The 20,566-nt window shown below is 35.3% G+C and overlaps 1 protein-coding gene across 3 annotated transcripts; it reads right to left on the bottom strand.

Annotated features, from left to right (window-relative positions):
• Positions 1-1,155: 1,155 nt before the first annotated feature.
• On the bottom strand, positions 1,156-18,616 carry LOC129315853 (probable serine/threonine-protein kinase SIS8). 3 transcript variants are annotated; one of them, XM_054959966.1, is made up of 17 exons: positions 18,172-18,616; positions 15,533-15,928; positions 11,699-11,902; positions 11,055-11,243; positions 10,612-10,871; positions 10,221-10,340; positions 9,926-10,015; positions 8,375-8,470; positions 6,927-7,019; positions 5,883-6,003; positions 4,956-5,241; positions 3,199-3,322; positions 3,074-3,093; positions 2,809-2,965; positions 1,759-2,047; positions 1,579-1,651; positions 1,156-1,454 (listed from the first exon to the last, which is right to left on the bottom strand). In XM_054959966.1, the coding sequence occupies exons 2-17, from the start codon at positions 15,779-15,781 to the stop codon at positions 1,372-1,374; spliced, it is 2,454 nt and encodes an 817-aa protein (XP_054815941.1). In that variant the 5' UTR covers positions 15,782-15,928; positions 18,172-18,616; the 3' UTR covers positions 1,156-1,371. The 3 variants fall into 3 exon arrangements, with proteins under 3 accessions (XP_054815941.1, XP_054815942.1, XP_054815943.1); XM_054959967.1 differs by lacking the exon at positions 18,172-18,616 and adding an exon at positions 17,862-18,077; XM_054959968.1 differs by lacking the exon at positions 8,375-8,470.
• Between the last annotated feature and the right edge of the window lie 1,950 nt (positions 18,617-20,566).

Below are 20,566 nucleotides of genomic sequence, written 5' to 3'. Positions count from 1 at the left end.
ACTTGGTCCAACTTGCCCAAGATCATGACCCGAAATAGTCTTAAGGATTTTTTTTTTTTAATCCCTCATGCAATGTGCATCAAGGTAAATCATAGTCCGCTATGTATACTAATACTTCCTATAGATATCGGCGTCTGGGAGAATATGGTCTCTGAACTTCGTAAAATGATCCGTAAAAAAGAGGATGTCCGTTATCCACCCTGAACAGAGAAGACAAGAATGTGTGATGGCGGGGGAAAAATGTCTATTCATAGCACAGCGCCTGAACAAATGATGAGATCTTTCTCTAAAAAGGGCAATGCTGGGACCAGGGAGTTAGCTGAACATGCCTGCGTTTCACACAAGTCACCACCCATTTTTAAGTCAACAATATAACATCCAATAATGACAGAATCTAAAAACTCGGATCGGAAATATTTTGACTATTTTCATTGCTCAGAGAAGTGAAACAGAATTCATCTAGTTTTCATGGCTCAAAACGAAGACAGGTGATGGATGAAAAAAATCACAATAGTAATCTGCAGCAGCATCAGCCGAGGGTGCCTCGCCAGGTCAGTGGCGAACGGAGGACCTAAGCTCAATAGGGGCAATATTTATATTTTAATTATTATTATCATTACTTAAAAAGTATATTTAAATGTTATATTAAGTACCTTAAAATTTTATTAAAAATTATATTTTTCATTTAAAAGTTCTAAAAATATAAAACCTTTATACACTAAATCATTTTTATCCCCTTTTAACTAACTATAAACAACGGAGTAAATGATCATGAACTCATACTTACAAATTAAACAAATACATTAAATTAAATAATTTCATTAAAACACACACACACAATGTCACTCAAGCCTTAGCTATCCCATTCTCTCCATTTACTCTAGTTTCAAGTTCCCATGATCTCTCTCCTCTCATTTACTGTCTTGTCCTTCTATGTGTTTTATTTAAAAAAAAAAAAATCGCTCTTTATTTCACATCTCTCTTTCTCACCTCTTTCTTTCTCACGCAATCCCTCTCTCCTACACAGTTCTTCTTCAAACATTATAATCTGAAACTAATAGTCTCTCATTTCTTGCATGGAAACTTAATGTGGAACCCATTATTGAAGTATAAAGCTTTTGAAAGAATCTAAAATGCTTCGTCTGTCAGCTCCAATTCTCGAATATACTTTCTCTATCATTGTGTTTCTTCAAATTTTTCATTACAGTAGGTTCAAACTTGCAGAGAATGGGGGAGCCTTATATAAATTTCTCTCACCAACATGGCATTTTCAGAGATTATGCCCCCCCCTTACGTTAACGTGCGTCCGCCACCGCGCAAGGTGACAACTCTACCAAAAGTTTTTATGTACAAAGATAAAAGGATGTAGTATTAGCACAGAGAGTATTCGCAGTCAAGCAGACGAGAAAGGATGTCTTCACAACTTGGCCGCTTATGAGGTTCTGTCCAGCAATCTGCACATGAGGGAGGAAAAAACATTTAAAATGGCGATCAGCCGACAGGTCTAAATTCAGCCATCGTGGTATGATGAAACGCGAAAAATAAAAGGATCATAAATATTTTGGCAGTTGCAGAGACCTGAAATCAGCCTGCCCAGCGGCCCCTCAGGAATCTCTAGCCTAGATCCCTCATTAGCAACGGTATAAATCACCTGATCAACAGAGAAAGATGATCCAACATCAGAGATTGAAAATTTCGGACCTCGAGAGGAAAACTTTCAACGAGCAATACAGAAACTGAAAGCCGCAAAGTGTGTACCCTCTCTGGTGGTACACCTTCCCATGGCCTATCTAAAGTGCAAAGCTCCCACATTATGACCCCCAGGCTAAAGATATCACATTTTTCTGTGAATGGTTCATTTCGAATAAGTTCAGGAGCCATCCATTCAGGAGTCCCCGCTGACGAAGAATCTTTCATGGGAGAATCTGTCATTATTCTTGAAAGCCCAAAATCACAGATCTTCACAGTCCAATGCTTATTCACAAGACAATTTGCACTTTTCAGGTCACGGTGAACTATCTTCATACGATGTATGCACATCAACCCCCTACGCCAACAGGATGTTCTTGTAAATGTAAAGTAATAGATCATATGTAATCATTTCATCGTCAGCCTGCAACTAATTAAAAAGAACTACACTTTTTGGACCAACATTAAAAGAACTAGAGATTTTTTTTTTTTTTTTTTTTTTACCAAAGCCAAAAGAGCTAGACTTAACCAAAGCATTTTATATCTTTGCTATCAAGATTTCCGATTAGAATACGATAATCGTGTAATTTTCTGAAAAAATCACATGACAGGTCTATAATTTAATTGAAAACCATACGCTTGTCTTACCCCCCCCCCCGGGTTTTTTCTTTTTTTTTGGGGGGGGGGGGGGACTAGTCATGTTATAATTACAGAACCTGGTAAAAAAGATACAAAAGCTTTTTACCCTTTTCAAAACTCTGCAAGACTTGAAAATGACATTTCTATTATCCAGGACAAACGTCTATGGAAAAAGATTATAACCCTATAAAATAAATTCCCCAGGTGAAAATAAATGGGCAAGGAAATCTTCTAGTGATTTGTTATTTATTTATTTATTTATTTTCGAATAAAAGTTGCAAGCTTAAAGCCTAGGGAGAATTACGTAAAATAAAGTCCAATAATACAATCACAAAAAAATACACCACCAATTAACTGATAGCTAGTGATTTGTTATTGGGCGACAACAAATGCAAAAGCCACAGCATGGAACATTAGTTAAGCATGAATTCCAATGAAAATGAAATGATTTTGAAAGTTACAGATTGGCAGAAAACTTACCTGCATATATCCCGCAACATCTTCAGTCTTCTCCGCCAACTAAGCTTCTTCTTTTGACCGCTCGAATGGATCAAGTAATACAAAGATCCCATCTCCATATACTCAGTAACCATTGACAAACGCGGAGGCTTTGTGCATGCACCAAGAAATAAAATAACTGCATAAAATATGATCTTGCAATAAATAACTGTTGGACTCAAAGAGAACATGTACATGAAATAACGTTTCAACTATATAGGAATAGCAAGTACATGTTCATGCGTACCGTTAGGATGTCGAAGCCGGCTGGACAAAGACAAATACACATACAAAAGAACAGAGCATGGTAGTTAGAAAATGTTACGCAGAAAAAAAAAATGATGTCAAGTGATATTTTGAGCAACAAGATACCTGAGAATCGTTATCTCATTGCAGAAATCTTCCATGTTTTCAGTAGTCAAATCTTGCTCCAGAAAAACCTTTATGGCAACATCTGTCCCATTCCATATGCCTCGGAATACTTCTCCGAAAAAACCTGAAAAATAACACATGAATGGTCCAGCAGCAAAATTCAGCGTCAGTCACCTAATAAATAAATTACTTGTCATGTCAATCTCTATCTCCTTTCTCAATTCATGGTTCAGATTCAAAAATGTAATTACTCATTACGTCTTTTCTCTTTATGATTTAGAGTAGCCAAAAAGCCTGGGGGCAGATTCATGTGTTGCCAGCTGTTCTCTCGGTTTTCTTCTAAGGAAAAATAATCTCCGCATTATATATATATATATATATGACTTGTCTATGAGAACAAGAGCAAATAAAATTACAACGTTGGGACAAGACTTAGATCATCAGTAAAGGGCAATCCCTTGAAACAGCCATTAACTAAACAACTTCAACAAGCCAAAAGGCCAATTACTTAAGTTGGTTGGGAAACACTGCCAGGTAAAAAGAAAAACTAACACTAAAGTCTCCATCATTTGGATAACCAGGCACCAGACAAGCCATCATTTCCCTGATTCAAAATTTATGTGATACATACTTTTCTATGGTATCATCCTCAATGTCCGGTGACTTCTCATTTCTCAGTCTTTCACAGACACAGGATCTTGATAGAGAGTGGATTACATTTGACTCCTGTACTTCAACTTCATTTTGGATATGCTTCCCAACATCTTCTGATGCTTCTTCATTTATACTAATTGAGGGCTTAACAAACTAACTGATTACCAATGTTAACTAATCCAACTAATCCTACAAAACACCACGTCTAAAAATTCATTCATTACACATTTGAACTTTAATCAACTCCTTGCTAACAATACAAATCTCCACTAGATATTCACCTATTGCATATCCAGAAACCTAAGGATTGTTTCAAAGTTAACTGGCCAAACCCAGAGCCACCAAAGGTAAGTATATTCCAAACTCAAAGCATATAACAACTTGTTGTCTCAAAAATCCATAAGCTCAATGTTTTCTTAATTTAAGTCTCATTAATTTTCAAGTTCTTCATTTTAAATTCTTCAAATTTGATTTCTTTGCCTGCATGCAAAGTATTATAATTCTTCCCTGAGCTTGTCAGTGGAAATTAAGGGGGTTCAGGACAGTTGGGAAAAAGGGACGGCATTTAGGGATTTAACTGTACACCTCTATTAGAATTCATCCATGCCGTCATCTACATATCCTTTCTCTAGTTATGCAAACAAATGTGTACAGTTAATCCTCTAATACCCCAGTCCCTATTGATCTAATTACCGTTAAGCGTGAACCACCTCAATTTCAATGTAACAACACTACAACCTTTACCAATGGTTACAATTAGGATTCTCCTTGTTGCTCCTTTAAATAAGGTCCAAATGCTGAAACACGCTCAAGTCTTGAAATGAATAGCTAAAAGGGACATAAAATTGTCCTTTCTGTCAAATGGAAGAATTAGATTTTAGTTGCATAGATTTTTTTTTCCTCTTTTTTTTTGAATATAATTATTTTCTTTATTGAGGAAAAATACAAGCATTCTTCTATAGCGCTACCGGATTAGCTTCTTCAACAGAAAAGTAAATATAAAAAAACTGGGGATTTTCCCTTTTGGTTATGCTGGATCTGTCAAAACCCAGCTCACGAATGCAGAAACCAGGCACATTCAGATAACGTAAGGTAATACTCACCAATCCCAACACGAGTTCCAACAGTTAGTTCTGAAAAGTCTATATTCCATTCTTCATATGGCAACAGAGGTTTATTATTGAACATTGAAGACTTGAGGACTTTGTTCCATGTTGCCTGTAGCTCATTACTTACTCCATATCCTGATGGTCCACTTCTCCCAGATGCTTCGACTCTATATTCATGTGGCGAAGAGGGTAATGATATTGCCTTTTGAGAAGTCTCTTGGTCTTGCTTTAGAGAATATAAAGCAGACCCTTCATCATGACCAAGATGGAAATTGGAAACCTGTCATATGCAGAATCATAATCACATACAGGACATAAAAGATAAATAAAATGAATTTACTAGGAAAATACCCCATCCCAGCACCCTGAAAAGAAAGATTAAAGACCAGAAAACTTTGGTGTGCAAAAGAAGGTAAACGGTCCATCTTTCTCATAAATAAAACTACACGTGATTTTATTATCAACTTATCATAAATAATAAAAATTTAAATAATTTAAGCATGCACGTTAATCAGCAGGAGTGTAATTTGATGATACCATAAATTGCAACGGAGATGGAGCACACATGAAAGTATATTGAATCTAGTAAATTTTAGAGTGTCCTCTTTTCCATACAATTTAACCATAATATTCACAGAAATAATATAAGAAACAGCGCAACAAAGGAAAATTCTTAAGATGACACTTCGACAGCCATAACTACTCTTTAAGTAATTTAAAAGGCCAGGAAAAAAAAGAGGAGCGAAGAAATATATTCTTCTAACAAAGACGCTCTATTGGAAAAATAAATCATCTTGGCTTTTGGAACAATAAATCAATGATATATAGTAAAGACTCATATAAGATGAAGAGGAGATGGGCAGAGAAAGTTTTATTTCAATAATAGCATATTTCATGGTTACCACCCGAATAAAGACATACATTTTTCTGAAGATCACCGCCACTGCTTCTATCAGTTGGAGAATTTGAGAAGGATCGATCATCCCTCTGCTCTCTCAAAAGACGATTCTGCTTTAGTGTTTCATTCATTGCCCGTACAGCCCTACAAGAAATTAGATGCTGAGTTATCACAGTGCAAACAAAACTTACAAATCAGTACAGACAGTACTCGCACATGTCAATAGGAGTTAACAGATGACTTTGCATAGAGGAAGTGGAAACAAAGAATTCTTTGTAAGCACAAGACTAAATCACAAAACGTTTTTGCATCCTTCCCATTTGTTTTTTAAGTTATCTTCTACCTACAATGAATCGAATTAATTCATAATGAAGTTTAAATTCAACCAAAGTTAGCCCATTATATATTCACAACCTACTATTGTTTTCAAAGGATAAATTAATAAAAATATGAATGCTTAACAGGGAAATAAAAACCTCCAAAAACAGGAAAGCAAGTAGGTAAGTAAATAATACGTGTTGAAAAAATTATGAGCAAGGAAAACCTTCAGAAAAAGGCTCCCTAATCCCTTTCCCAAAGGAACCCACTTTTAAAACTCTTGACCTGGAAGCCGCAACAAAGCTACCAGATAAAAAGCCTATTCCATAAAAGATGAAGTGAATATGTTTGACTAAAATTCCTTGTCATGCTCAAGCCAAGCGCATCATAGCAAAGCAGAACAAATTCAAATGAGAAGTTTATAAAGAAATTATATTTGAATTATTTCCACTCATGTGCCACGGAAGACTTAAAATTACTAAAATTAAGTAACATGCAAGAAGTGGCAGAAGATGCTTTCGCCGAGTCTTTGCAGCCAAACTTTATAAAGGAAAAGGCTAGTCCAGAGCTGTCCTTATCATTCATACATGAATATAATTTCTATCAGTTTAGTCTAGCAAAATACAACAGGCCAATTCAAGCATTGGGATAACAAAAAGAATATTTTGCAAATGCAAGTAAAGAATAACAAAGAAAAATACAGCTTAGTCAAAACTTGAATCCAAAAGAATAATGGTGCAGTGATCAACCTTACGATATCATCACCAATTTCTGGTGTAATGCTGATGCTTCTTCTTCTGATCCTACGAGCTTCCGATAAGGGTGCACCATCTGACCTATAGCTGCATCTCAAAAATGAATAAATTCATCTTTTAAATCATACAATTAAAAAATCATGACATGAGATAGTAAAGAACATAGATCAAATAAATTGATAGATTATTCAACAAATTTTCATAGAGAAGAGGTGACCACATATGAGCAATTGCAGTAAATGTTGTAATCTGACTATTGCCACTTAAACCTACTTAATTAGCATCCAATGTCATAGTAGAATGAGAGGGTAGATGCACTCATCAAGGCAATACTCTATATGCCACAAAAGTAACTACTTGTTGTAACAACATACTAATGATTATGATAAAAAGAAAATCATCTCATAATTTCCTGCTCATCTAGGGTGATTGTCAGTTTCTATTTAATTTATTTAGGCCATCTCAGTTTTTGTCAACACTGGCAGCTCATTAGAAAGACTAGGGAAACCAATCTCAACCCATTGCTTTAAAAACTCAACTGGTGCCAAATATGAAGATATCAAAGATTAATGCAACATAAACTAGAGTTGTCTTGGTTGTTAAGATGGTACGAGCACCCTACATCCAGACAGTCAAAAGTTCAATCCTAGTTGCCTCCCATTCTTCCAAGTAAAATTATGTTTCAGCCCAAATTATGGTGGGCCTTGCTTTGTCCACACGTTAAGCTCAAAGGCCATTAAGCATGGAGCATGTTATAGATATAAATCAAATGATAAAACCTTCACTTAGCAGTTTGAAATTTTGTGCAAACTGGTCTTTGACATAATAATAACAGATGCATGCCTAACGTTGCATATCATCTGCTTATAATATAAAAACTCAAACAACTTGTATTGTTTATGAGTCATAAATAGTGCAACTCATCTTCTAAACTTTATGCAGTACCGAACCCACAATAGTTAGCCAATATACTGTGCAAATGACTAATACAGTATTATATATCCGGTGCTGCATGAGAAAGAGAAAAATAACTATTACTACCTCTTGTCCTCATAATGCAAAGAAAACAGAAAAGCAAAAAAGGCAGTAATTCTCCTTGATGACACGATTGTAACAAGTAAATGCTCCACCATTAAATCTATAATCATAAACCTCAAGAGGCAACAAGTCAATCACAAGCTCTTTTCAATTGCTTCATGGATCCAACAAAGATAGGGAAAACATGACAGAGCAAACCAGACATTAGGTATAGAAGAGGTTGAAGAACTCATGAGAGAAAATGATTTGTATTTAATAAAACAAGAGACAACCCATAGACAAAAATTGAAGTGGAAACTAAAGTAGCTAACACCTAATCACTAGTATGAGACTTCAAAAGACATACACCCTAAAACTATATATCAGAGTAGAAGCCTATACTATGGAAATATAAAGGTAGGAACCTTGATGTTGCCCCATCATCAGCAAAATCTCTAAATGTTTTCCTATCACCGCTAAGCATGGACCCCGCACGTGCTCGAAATGAGGGATGTTCTGGACTGCAAAACCAAACGCATTTGAAGGGAAAAGAGAAGGATATAAATTACAAAAATACTAAAGTATATCAGTCTGTTGAACTTCAACAAAAAAAAAAATATATTAGAACCCTTCCACTAGATTTGGAATGATAACAACTACATTGACCGATTAGTAAGAATAATTGGCCTGTCCTAGGATCAAATGGTGATGAGGGTGCATTACTATTGAGACAGCAGAGAAGGTATTGCTTTCACTGGGGGGAAAGTATGTTGAAAACAAGGTTCGACCATTGAATTAGATGCACATGCACATGCACTTACAATACATGGTCAAGATTTGATGTCCAGTCCTCAGAGGCTTTAAATAGATATGCCTTATCCAAAATAAAATGGCAATTCATACATAACAGTTGGCAACTTGGCATGCTACAGATACATCCCATATCACCCCAAGGCTTCATCAAATCAGCCAATTGAGCAAAGTAGATCAAACATTTACGCCAAATCAATCTAAAGCAGCAGTACTGAGTCAAATATAGCAACAATTATTAAAAAAAGATATTTGCTCATAACAGCATGATTACTAAGCAATATTATGTTTCTAATAAACATTGGGCCCAATTTCATTTTTATTTTCAACATTGCAATTTCAACAAGGACTATTTCTCCAACCATAATGTAGTGCAGATAATCGATTTGATGTCATCCTGTGCCAGATTGTAAACATCAAAGTCAACATATAAGAATCAACATCAAAAATCGAAATAGTCAACCAAGAATTAGTCACCAAACCTCCATCTCCTGAACACGTGAGCTTCCAAAGAGAAATAGACCTTACCCTCTAGAACAGTATTATTAACGTCAACTTCTAGCCTTTGTCAGAAATAACTATCTGACACTCATCATCATTTTCTCCTACATCCTGGTATCATCCTTCACCTTCCCTGCATCCTCTATGTTACTTCTAATAGAAACTCTCAATCCATCAGACCCGACCAAGCATGTCTGCCTTAAATTATGAAGAGATATGGCAAATAGAAAAGCCCACCTCTGGTACTTTCAAGAATCACTTATTCCAATAGATGAAGAATAGTAAGATACTGCCTTTTGAATATAATATAATCTCAGCAAATTTCACAATTGTCGTCTTGCCTCCTACAAGTACAGATTTTCTCGCAAACAATACTGTGTGATCTATGTATTATTATAGCGTTGAACACAATAGCTTTTTGATATCCTAAAACTTGATAAAAAGAAAAGACAGAGACCAAGACAGAAAAAGTTATTCCAGAGCCAAAATTACCACAATGCCATCCAAGGTAAATTACAGGCTAAAATAGTAAAATCCAACCAGTTAAAGTCAAAGTTTTGAAGGACAATAATCAACAAAATATACAAAACCAAAATATGACGATTAATACAGAACCACATAGGTATACTCATGTCAATCTAGAAGACAAGGTAACTCTATATAACCTTGAGCTAGCTGTCCTCTGTTCAGCAATGACCCTTCTCCGACTACGCCGACCAAATGCAGTTGCAATGTTGGGTTCACTATGAGACAAACTGAAGGAATTGACAAAAAAATTGAACAAGAACGAGTTGGTATAGTACATATTTTTAATTCCCAGCCAAAACGTTTCACAAATTATACACAAATTGACCCAAATGAAAGAACATTCAAAAGCAAAAAAGAGATTACAACAACAGCAACTGAAAAAGAAAACAGCTAAATATTGCAAACATTCAAATCCTGTGGATAGAAATTTACCTCAATTTATTGTCCAGAATGACATTTGAACGTAACATTGTATTTCGTAAAGAAATGCCAGATAAATTTGAAGATGCTTCATGTCTTCTGTGAAATTGGAGATTTTCTTCTCTTTCAGCACTGTATAATAGAAACAAGGAAATTAATACCAGTCCCCTGCTAACTCTTGTAACTGGCATAACAAATATACAGGCCACAAGATCTTCTACACAGAATCTCACAATTCATGTTTTAGTAAACAGACAGAAGTATGTCCAAGAAAAAAAAAACAAAAAGGTAGGAATTTATATTTGACCAATGATCAGCATGTAGCTTGAATATAATTGGGCCAATGCATAATCAGAAGTTGAGATCAAATGCATAAAATCATTAACAAGCACTGTTTCCAGACCTGTCAATATCTGCTCTCTCTGAAACCCCATATAAAGGACTGTTGGGTTCTAATGGCGAGTCACAGGAATCATTCTCTGCAGAATCACTCTCTCCTGCTGCAGAAATATGTGTCATAAAAATTGCCTTGGTTGATTGTGGATATAATTGGCCAGGGAATCGCATGAGATCAACCAATAGCTCCACAGAATTTAATACAACCATGACAGACAAATGCTTGTATGAATCTGCACATTCAAGGACCCCATCGTTTGGCAAACCCTGATAAGGAGAATGATAAAAAAGATGTATCCTTCAACAATTATGCATGATGATAAAAATAATAATAATAATATATTTGTGATTTCTTTACCAAACAAACTTAGCAACAATATTTGAAACATTGATAACCAAGTACCAAGTGTTTGGCAGGGAGTGATTATGCCAACAAAAGTTAGAGCTTACCACCATTAGTTTACTTTCAAGTCCTACAGTATCTGCTAAAACTTTAAATAAGATTGCTCGAGGTCGGCATGAACCATGCTTTATCTGCCCCAGCAACTGGAGGCTTCGATTCTCAATTATGTGGGAGGTTTCTTCCAGCGCAGCTTTTGCAGGACTTTCTACATTAGGCCGCTTGTAAAAATCAGAAACCTGCACAGATAATGAGGTCAACAGAAACACAAAATACCTTGTACTAAAAAATAAAGTAAACAGTAAATAGAGGCAATGAAAAACAACTTTCTTGTACATGATAGACACTAATCCCCTGTAGTGCCCACAAAAAGGCCTGTAGTTAATACTTTCCATGGAATAATTATATTTGGGGAAAAAAAATAACTAGCAGCTGACTCAAATCAGAAATCAAAGTTAAAACACACACACACATCTCTATATAAACAATGCAGCCAGCTAAAACAAACATTCATGAGAGTTGGTCATTGAAATTTATGTAATACTGCATTGGCAACAAGACTCGATGAACTTGTAAAACATATATATATATATATATATATAATTAAAAATAATCCATAGTGAGAAAGGGGCAACATTTGATGTGAAAATCCCCACGTAAGAGCTATGCAATGAAATATAATAAAGATACATACTAATACTGCTATTTTCTTAATAACCGCTGCTGGATTTGAGTTCAATCCTTTTACTAGTGCCACCACCAGTTGCTTTAACATGGATAGCTTTTTATCTTTTTCTGCATCCACAACAATGATATCAGCCCTAAAACCCTCTCCTCCCAAAGCAAGAAGCTCTTCCAAAGTAGGAATATTATGAAAAAGCTCCTTGAGTCTTTTCTCCTGCACATTATCAAACCAGAGTTAGTAACAATAAAATGAATTGGAAAAAACATTTAAATTTCATATCAAAAACTCCGCCTATGTTTATAGCCGGTCCCAAGCCCGGGTAAAGGAGGAGGGTTGTGTTAGGCCATTAATAGCCAATGTAAAAATTTGTTGAATCTATCATGAACATGGACAATAGACGTTATAATGTTAATACTAGGTCGTTGCCCGTAAGTAACGCGCTGCATGGCTCGAGTACAGTGATAAGTGAGTTAGAGCCGCTGCATCGGCGCCCGAATGTAGTGTTAAATGAACAAGGGCTACCGCGTCATTCTGGACGCACGCGGCTAAAGAAGTTAGTCCATAAGAGCAAAATTAGATTTGGTACTTGGAATGTTGGGACATTAAATTGTAAATCTGTAGAGGTTGTAGGGGTTATGATTCAAAGGAAAATCAATATCCTTTGCTTGCAAGAAACAAAATGGCGTGGAGAAGAAGCTAAGGATATTCAAGGTTTCAAACTTTGGTATACAGGAAAAGTAAGTGCACGCAATGGAGTAGGCATCATTATAGATAAGGGGTGGAAGAAGAACGTTGTAGAAGTTAGCAGAATTGGAGACAGATAAAAATGATAATTGGACGTGAGACTGTTAATATTGTTAGCGCTTATGCGCCGCAAGTCGGGACAGAAGCCAGCCTTAAGGAATTATTTTGGGAGGATCTGGAGGGGTTGATTCGACACATACCACAAAGTGAAAAGATTTTTATTGGAGGAGACTTTAATGGGCATGTCGGGAAGGAAGCTGGTCAGTATGCGAGGGTGCATGGTGGTTTTGGTTTTGGAGAGCTAAACAATGAAAGACAAACTCTTCTTGATTTCTCATTGGCGTATGATTTTAAAATTGCCAACACTTGTTTCAAAAAGAGAGATGAGCATCTCATCACTTACAAAAGTGGAGCCTCAAGGGCACAGATTGATTTTCTTTTGGTTAGGAACACAGATAGAAAACTTTGTAAAAATTGTAACGTGATCCCCGGAGATGCTGTAACGACACAACATAGGGTCCTAGTCCTTGATGTGTGTATTATGAGTAAAATCCAAAAACGTCGACAAGTAGTAACACCAAAGATTAGGTAGTGGCAATTAAAAGGTGAGAAGCAAGATATTTTCAAGCGAAATCTTTTGGATAAAGGAATTTGGGATTCTCAGGGAAGTGCTAACATCATATGGAAGGATATGGCTAAAAAGATACGGGAGGTTGCAAAAGTAGTTTTGGGAGAATCGAAAGGTTCTGGTCCAAGAGATAAGGAGTCTTGGTGGTGAAATAATAGTGTACAGGACAAAATCAAGTATAAGAAGAACTGTTTTAAAGCTATACATTTGTGTAACAATAAGGAAAATTGGGAGAGGTACCGTGTAGCTAAGAAGGAAACTAAGAGAGCTGTGGGTGAAGCTCGTTCTAAAACTTTTGAAGAATTTTATAAGAACCTTGAGACGAAGGAAGGAGAGCAAAATATTTATAAGATTGCCAAGAGTAGGGAAAGAAAATCAAGAGATCTAGAACAGGTAAGGTGTATTAAGGATGAAGAGGGAAGAATTTTAGTTACAGATGATGAAATTAAAAATAGATAGGAGACTTATTTTTCTAAACTTTTCAATGATGGAGAGGATTCATCTAGTAACTTGGAGGATTTAGTAACTGGTGAAGGAGAACAAAATTTATCATTCTATGGAATAATACGTGATAAGGAGGTAAAGGAAGCTCTTAAGAAAATGGCAAATGGTAGAGCCAACGGACCTGATTGTATATCTATCGAAGCGTGGAAATGTTTAGGTAAAGAAGGGGTGAGATAGTTAACTAAGTTATTTAATGTGATTTTACGGTCCAAGAAAATGCCTGATGAGTGGAGGAGAAGTACATTAATTCCTATTTATAAAAATAAAGGAGATATTCAGAATTGTACTAATTATAGAGGGATTAAACTCATGAGCCACACAATGAAATTGTGGGAGAAAGTAATTGAGCACAGGTTGAAATTGGAGACAAGTATTTCTGAGAATCAATTTGGTTTTATGCCAGGTAGATCAACTACAGAGGCAATTTATCTACTAAGGGGATTAATGGAAAAGTATCGTTGTAAAGATAAAGATCTACACATGGTTTTTATTGATTTGGAAAAAGCTTATGACCGTATACCAAGAGAAGTGTTTTGGAAAGCGTTGGAAAAAAAGGGAATACGGATTGCTTATATTAAAGCCATACAAGATATATATGAGGGGGTAAAAACTAGTATAAGAATGCCTAGTGGTCAAACAAAGGATTTTCTTATAAAGATTGGACTATATCAGGGATCATCTCTGAGTCCTTATTTGTTCAACTTGATTTTAAATGTTTTGACGGAACATATTCAAGAGGAAATCCCAAAATGTATGCTCTTCACGGATGATATAGTACTTATAGCAGAGACAAGAGAAGAGGTTAATTGCAAACTTGAGTTATGAAGGAGGACATTGGAGTCGAAAGGTTTTCGTCTGAGTAGAAGTAAGACGGAATATTTATATTGTAAATTTGGTAAAGGATTATTCGAAAATAATTTGGAAGTGAAATTGGGAGATCAAATTATACCTCAAGTGGAAAAGTTTAGATATTTGGGAGCCATTATTCAAAATGATGGCAAAATCAGTGGAGATATTTCACATAGAATTCAAATTGGGTGGTTTAATTGGAGAAAAGCTAAAGGAGTTATTTGTGACCGTAAGGTGCCTAATAAACTTAAAGGAAAGTTTTATCGCACTGCTATCAGATCGGCAATGTTATATAGTAGTGAATGCTGGGCTCTAACGGGACAGCAAGAGCATAAAGTTGGAGTAGCAGAGATGAGAATATTACGATGGATGTGCGGACATACACGTAAAGATAAAATTCGAAATGAGCACATACGCGAAAAAGTGAGGGTGGCACCTATTGAGGAAAAAATAGTAGAAAATCGTTGAGATGGTTTGGGTATGTACAAAGAAGACCAAGGGAGGCACCAGTGAGAAGAGTGAAACATATAACTTTGAGTGCGATTAAGAGAGGTAGAGGAAGGCCTAAGAAAACACTCTTGAAAGTTGTTGAACGCGATCTCTTAATTAATAATATTCCTAAAAGATTGATAAATGATAGAGCACAATGGCGTCTTGCAATCCATGTAGCCGACCCCACCTAGTGGGATAAAGGCTTGTTGTTGTTGTTGTTGTTGTATCAAAAACTATCTAGAGCAAACAATAATACAGTAATGAATGAGCATTATATAAGTTATTAAACAACATTGTCAGTCTCTATTTTTTAAAGCTACGCTTTTAGTTTGTAAAGAATCGCAAAAATTTCTATTAAAGATAAGTAACCATAAGAACTTGAAAAGACAGATATCAAACAGCACAAACATCAGATTCCATGTTTAAAATTTAAACCAAAAAATCCATAAAATTCCTAAAAAGGTAGAGTCCTACATTCTGATAAACAATTTACAGAACGATTACTTAAGAATTAAAACAAGAGATAAAAAACCAATATTATATTTGAAGTTTTTTTTTTTTTAATAAAATCATTTCTAGCAAGAGAATGGGACATATGCGAAGGTAATACATGAATTGAACCTCACCGGAATGACTGAATAAAACCCATTTGGTATTGGTTCTGAAAGCATTCCAGTGCGCCAGAGAGTTTGAGATGCTTTATGAGGTGACAAATCACCTTGCTCTGAATGTCTAGGTGATTCTTTATTGTTTAAGGCCTCATCTTGAGATCCCAAAGAAACAGATCCAAATTTTTCAACGAAATCTGAAGGCCACCATGAAGCATTAGAGGGCCCTTGCTCTGCAGACCCTGAATCTTCTCGTGTCTCCGACATGTTCTAATATATTTGGAATGTATAACCATTTCGCTTCACTTCTCAACCCTCAGAGATGTCTCCATGTTGAAAGTGGTCATCAAACAGTAAATAATTGAAGTATATACCTCAGTAACTCCACTTGCTCCAAGCTGGAGGCCATATGACCTGCAAGAACCAAATTAAGGTATATGAAATAAATGGAAAAGCAGCAGTAGGATATAAGAGGACAAGCAATTTTCAAATAATCAAATTCCACATTCAAATGAAGCACCAAGCAGATCTAGAAAATTGCAAAATTTTTAAAAATGCTCAACCTCCACCAATTATAATAAGCACACATGGTACTGAGTAATAATTTCAAAGCAAATATGGTTGATATTATTATTTCAGAAAAGTTTAAAAAAACAACCGCTACTGCCTTCTTGGATAAGGGGAGAAAGATTGAGGAGTCATGCAACACTCTAGAAAAATTTTGAACAAGAAAAGAAAAACTTTATGGTGGTGTGACATTCTTGCAAATCTAATTCATGCAAAATGCTATTAAATACCAAATCACATCTTAATCCTTAAAATATTATGGAATAAACAGTTTCTATGCATTCACTTTGATGCCCAATGCTTTTAAAGAAACCTCCTCAGATAAGGGGAGACAGATTGAGGAGTCAATGTACACTACTAACAAGCTTGTTTGTTGTGATTTTGCTTTGCCCTTGCGAAGGAGAATAGCTTATCTCCATTTCTTATTTACTCTCCAATAATATATTTCTTCCATTAAAAAAAAAATCTAATATTTCTTCTGAATGATAAGAGTCTCTAGAACTATGCATTCCTTAGTTCCGAATATGATTCTCTAAGCTTCCAAGGGAAAAATAATGCAGTTACCTCACATTTGACCACAAAGATTTGAATTACACACAAAATCAGCAAGGTAAGTTCTACTAGACCGCATAGCAATCCTTAAACCCAAAGATTTACCCTGACATAAACATAATGTACTCATTAATGCCATAACTACTAATTATAAATAATCATTTTGCTGTTTATTCTACATCCAAAGGCAAAATGCCTATCTACGAAATATAAACAATACTATTAGAGTAACTGCAGTTGCCGCAACCCTACCCACAAGGCAGCTTCTCTGACCTGATTTTCCAGCCTAAACCTGTTATTGATGTCTCAAACATGTGGAACTCATTCCTTCCTGTGGTGATGTACATTTTTCCTCTAATAGTCTATTACACTCTAACCCTTCAATTATTTTATACATGAAATGAAAATGAAAGTTTTATTTAATAATTTGCATTACATCCTTCTGTTGGGTATACAGGACTTGTACTGAACTCTGATACTGTCTTCTTTCAAATTTCTTCACATTGTTCATTAGAAAAATAATAAAAGAATAAAACACAAAGTCTTTGAGGCCTGAAAGATTACTTCTAAAAAGTCACTTCTAATTATTGTGACCAACATATATGGCTGTTCATTTTTCAACAGTCGTCTATTTTCATGTCAATGGACACATGATGGATCGAAATATCTTTCATTTAACATACCTAATAAAATTTAACAGTTGCGTCTGTTTAAAATTAATTAACAAACATGTCTAATTAAATTCTAACAGTTACAGCTCTTTGACTCCCAATCCAATGTGAGTTTAAAACCTCACACATACAGTATTTTACATACTATCCAACACATTGTTCCGTTATACAATCTTCATAATCATCATCAATCATCCAAATAAATCAAGCCATCGCAACCTGAGTCTTATGTCTTCTCTCCGTGCTCAGCTGTTTTTTTATTTTTCCATGTTGTCTTCCCTTTTAGGTAATCTTCACTTGTTGGAGAAACAGAAGGACAGGGAAAGTATCAGATTCTATGTGAACATATTTCCTTTTATTTCATTTTTTAATCAATGGCTAAAATCATCTCTTTGGCTGTAATTTTTCAAGGATTTTTATATTTTTCTTATTCATTTTGTTAAGGATTGGGTAAATTTTCAATCGTACAGCTACGGTGCATCACAGGGAATTATAGCAACTTCAGTAACAACAATACAACTCAGAAACCGCGTAGTGTGGAAATAGTGTCGTCATACCTCAGATTTGGGTTTTAAGACACATTGGATCAAATTACTGATCATGAGGGAAACTAACTCGTCACTTCCAAAGAGAAGCTGCTTATTTGAAAAACTATCTCCAGTTACTTCAAGTCAGCCAAAAGTCAGAAAAAGGGCCAAAAATTGGACCGTATCCAAACATTGCTAAAAACTCATGGCCACAGAGACAGAAGGATGCTTCAACAAAGAATCCTAAACTACAGCTACTGAATTTATATTGTGAAGTGAGAGAGATTAAAACCCAAATACAATGATCACGGACAAGTGAGAAATAAAATGAGTCATATACCGCCAGCAGATCCAAGCATTAGACCCCAAATCACGTGTTTCAGCCAGTAGCATTTAAATCTCAATTCCTCCGCATCAAGTGCCTCGCCGCCCAGATATCCCCCGGAGAAAACTGAAGCCGAACAAACACCAATATAAGTACGGAGAGAGAGAAAGGGAGAGAGACAGAAAGAAGAGTGGCGGAAGCGAGGAAATGAGAGAGAGAGGGATTTGATATCTGGGTTGTTGATTGATGGAAGAAGAAAGCGATGGGTGTGTTCAGAGAGAGAGAGAGAGAGAGAAGAGAGCTGAGGACCCAGGGGCGAGGAAGAGTTAAGAGTGTGGAAGAGCATGAGAGAGGTGGTGAGTCACGTGCAGGGCGAGAGGGATCTGGGGACCTCTCTCCGGCAGCCAGCTAGCAAAAGGGGTTGGCTCACCAACATCCACACCTTCGTCCTCAGTCTCACCAACGTAAAAAGGAAACCTTCTCTGCTTTTTCTTTTTTATTTTCCTTTTTCTCTTTCTCTCCTCTTCCTTTTCCTTTTAACCTCTCGTATATTCGGCTCATACTACCATTAATTGGGTCGGTACAACCTCAACTATTGACCACGTAAAAGTCAATCAGATTAAATGCTTCTCCACATAAAGATAACAGCCTTTGAAACGCAACACAATTACATAGGTTGCGTCATCTCAAGGGATCTATCTTTCCCCTGTAAACCTTATTTTTAAAAATTTAAAAACAATTTACATTTTTCTAGAATAATGTAATTATATGCTCCTCCAATGTTAAATATAAAATATTATTAAATTTTAAATGAGTCTCATAATTAAAGGCCGTTAACAAACTCATTCCTTTAAAAAAAAAAATCATAGTACCGTTTTTTTTAAATCCACACCTATTCAAATTTGTTTGAAAATTGAAAAACACAATTATGGTTGAACTATATTTCTTCACCTACTATTGCATTAATTGAATAGAAGTGGGCTTGGCTAATAAATATTACTTTCTTTGTTCACAAATATAAGACCTTATTTGATATATAAGAATCTTGAATATTGAAACGAAATTAGAAATAGATTTTAGGTTGGGGCATATTTGTCATACCAAAATTAAAATTATCAAGAATTTTGATTCTGGCTAAAAATCCTGAATTAGATTTCATTTTTAGAGCCATGGAATTCACATCTTTAACCCACACTTCCCACTCGATTCTTCTCTTCATTTTATTCATTCATCCTTTTAATTAATTCTTCATGCTTGAACAACGATCAAGTGACAAGAAGAGAAAACTAGTAATGATGATTCTTAAAATTCTAGCAAGGGGGATAGTGAATAGTATCTGTGCAATGATGGATCTATAACTTTGGATCTCGTTCTAACATGGTCAATCTAATAAGGGTATTCGGTGGATTGGCTTATGATTTTGGGTGGATGATTTTAGATTATGACTGAAACTCACAACATGATTCAAGAAGCTGAAGTTCCCATAAGAAATTGTTTTAGCGATGAACTCAGCAATAACAAAGGACCCATCGCCGTATGACACCACGTACATACACTTGCTGCTCTAACAAGCTAAGATCAAAGAAGATGCAGCAGAAAGTGGGCCTGTTGAGTTGCTAGATTTCGAAGATGGGGATGAGTTTAAACAAACAAACAAAAATTGAAAGGGCACTATGATCCTTTCTTATTTTAAATATATATACTTATTAAAATTATAACATGATTTATATCAAATATATTTTTAAAACTAAATTCTATTCTAATATCATAAAAAATCTTTTTATCATAGCAAAAGAGGTTTAAGATATTTTTATAAAAAAAAAAGCACATTAATAGCTACAAAACAAAGAGGGAGACTAATTTTGTACTGGTTTGGTACCATCTAGGTGGCCCCTTTTGGTCAATGGGCTCCAGCCATTCAAAACCTCGATGGGGAGCTGCCACGCACGTGGGGAATTATAATCCAGCATGTTGGTGATTATCATATATATAATTATACATATATTTATAGACATTTAATTGTTTTCTTCTCTGGCCTTGTCTACAATCAAGTACACAGCATAACTCCATAGACTGTAATTATACGATCGCAGGATCGATGTAAAATGGGTTTCTCCAGTAACTTTTTAAGTGTTTTAATATGAAAAATTAAACTTATAAATTGACTGCCACGAATTCATTTGTGTGATTGCGTCAGCTTTCTTGCGTCAATGAACACATTAATTTCCAACTAATATGGTTGCATACATGGAATAAAATTATAGAAAAATAATAATAAAATTTCTCTAAAATATATAAACAATAATTTGATCCCTCAAAATGTCATAATTTTTTAAAATCTTTGAAGACTTTTATATTGTTAATAAATTTATATAAATTATTAAATTATTCTTGTTAAAAATAAATAATT

The sequence above is a fragment of the Prosopis cineraria genome, unplaced genomic scaffold, assembly GCF_029017545.1.
Source record: "Prosopis cineraria cultivar Desert tree isolate PC_DT_omini unplaced genomic scaffold, ASM2901754v1 PC7, whole genome shotgun sequence".
Lineage (NCBI taxonomy): Eukaryota > Viridiplantae > Streptophyta > Magnoliopsida > Fabales > Fabaceae > Prosopis > Prosopis cineraria.
Note: the sequence above shows the minus strand (reverse complement) of the source record. Positions and strands in the feature narration are given on the sequence as shown.

Coding starts and splice junctions, on each gene's coding strand:
- LOC129315853 (XM_054959966.1), bottom strand. CDS start 15,781: ATGTCGGAGACACGAGAAGATTCAGGGTCTGCAGAGCAAGGGCCCTCT. Junction 11,903..15,532: donor GGTTTTATTCAGTCATTCCG/GTGAGGTTCAAT, acceptor GATAATGTGCAG/GAGAAAAGACTCAAGGAGCT. Junction 3,323..4,955: donor TGGAACTCGTGTTGGGATTG/GTGAGTATTACC, acceptor GTTATTTTTCAG/GTTTTTTCGGAGAAGTATTC.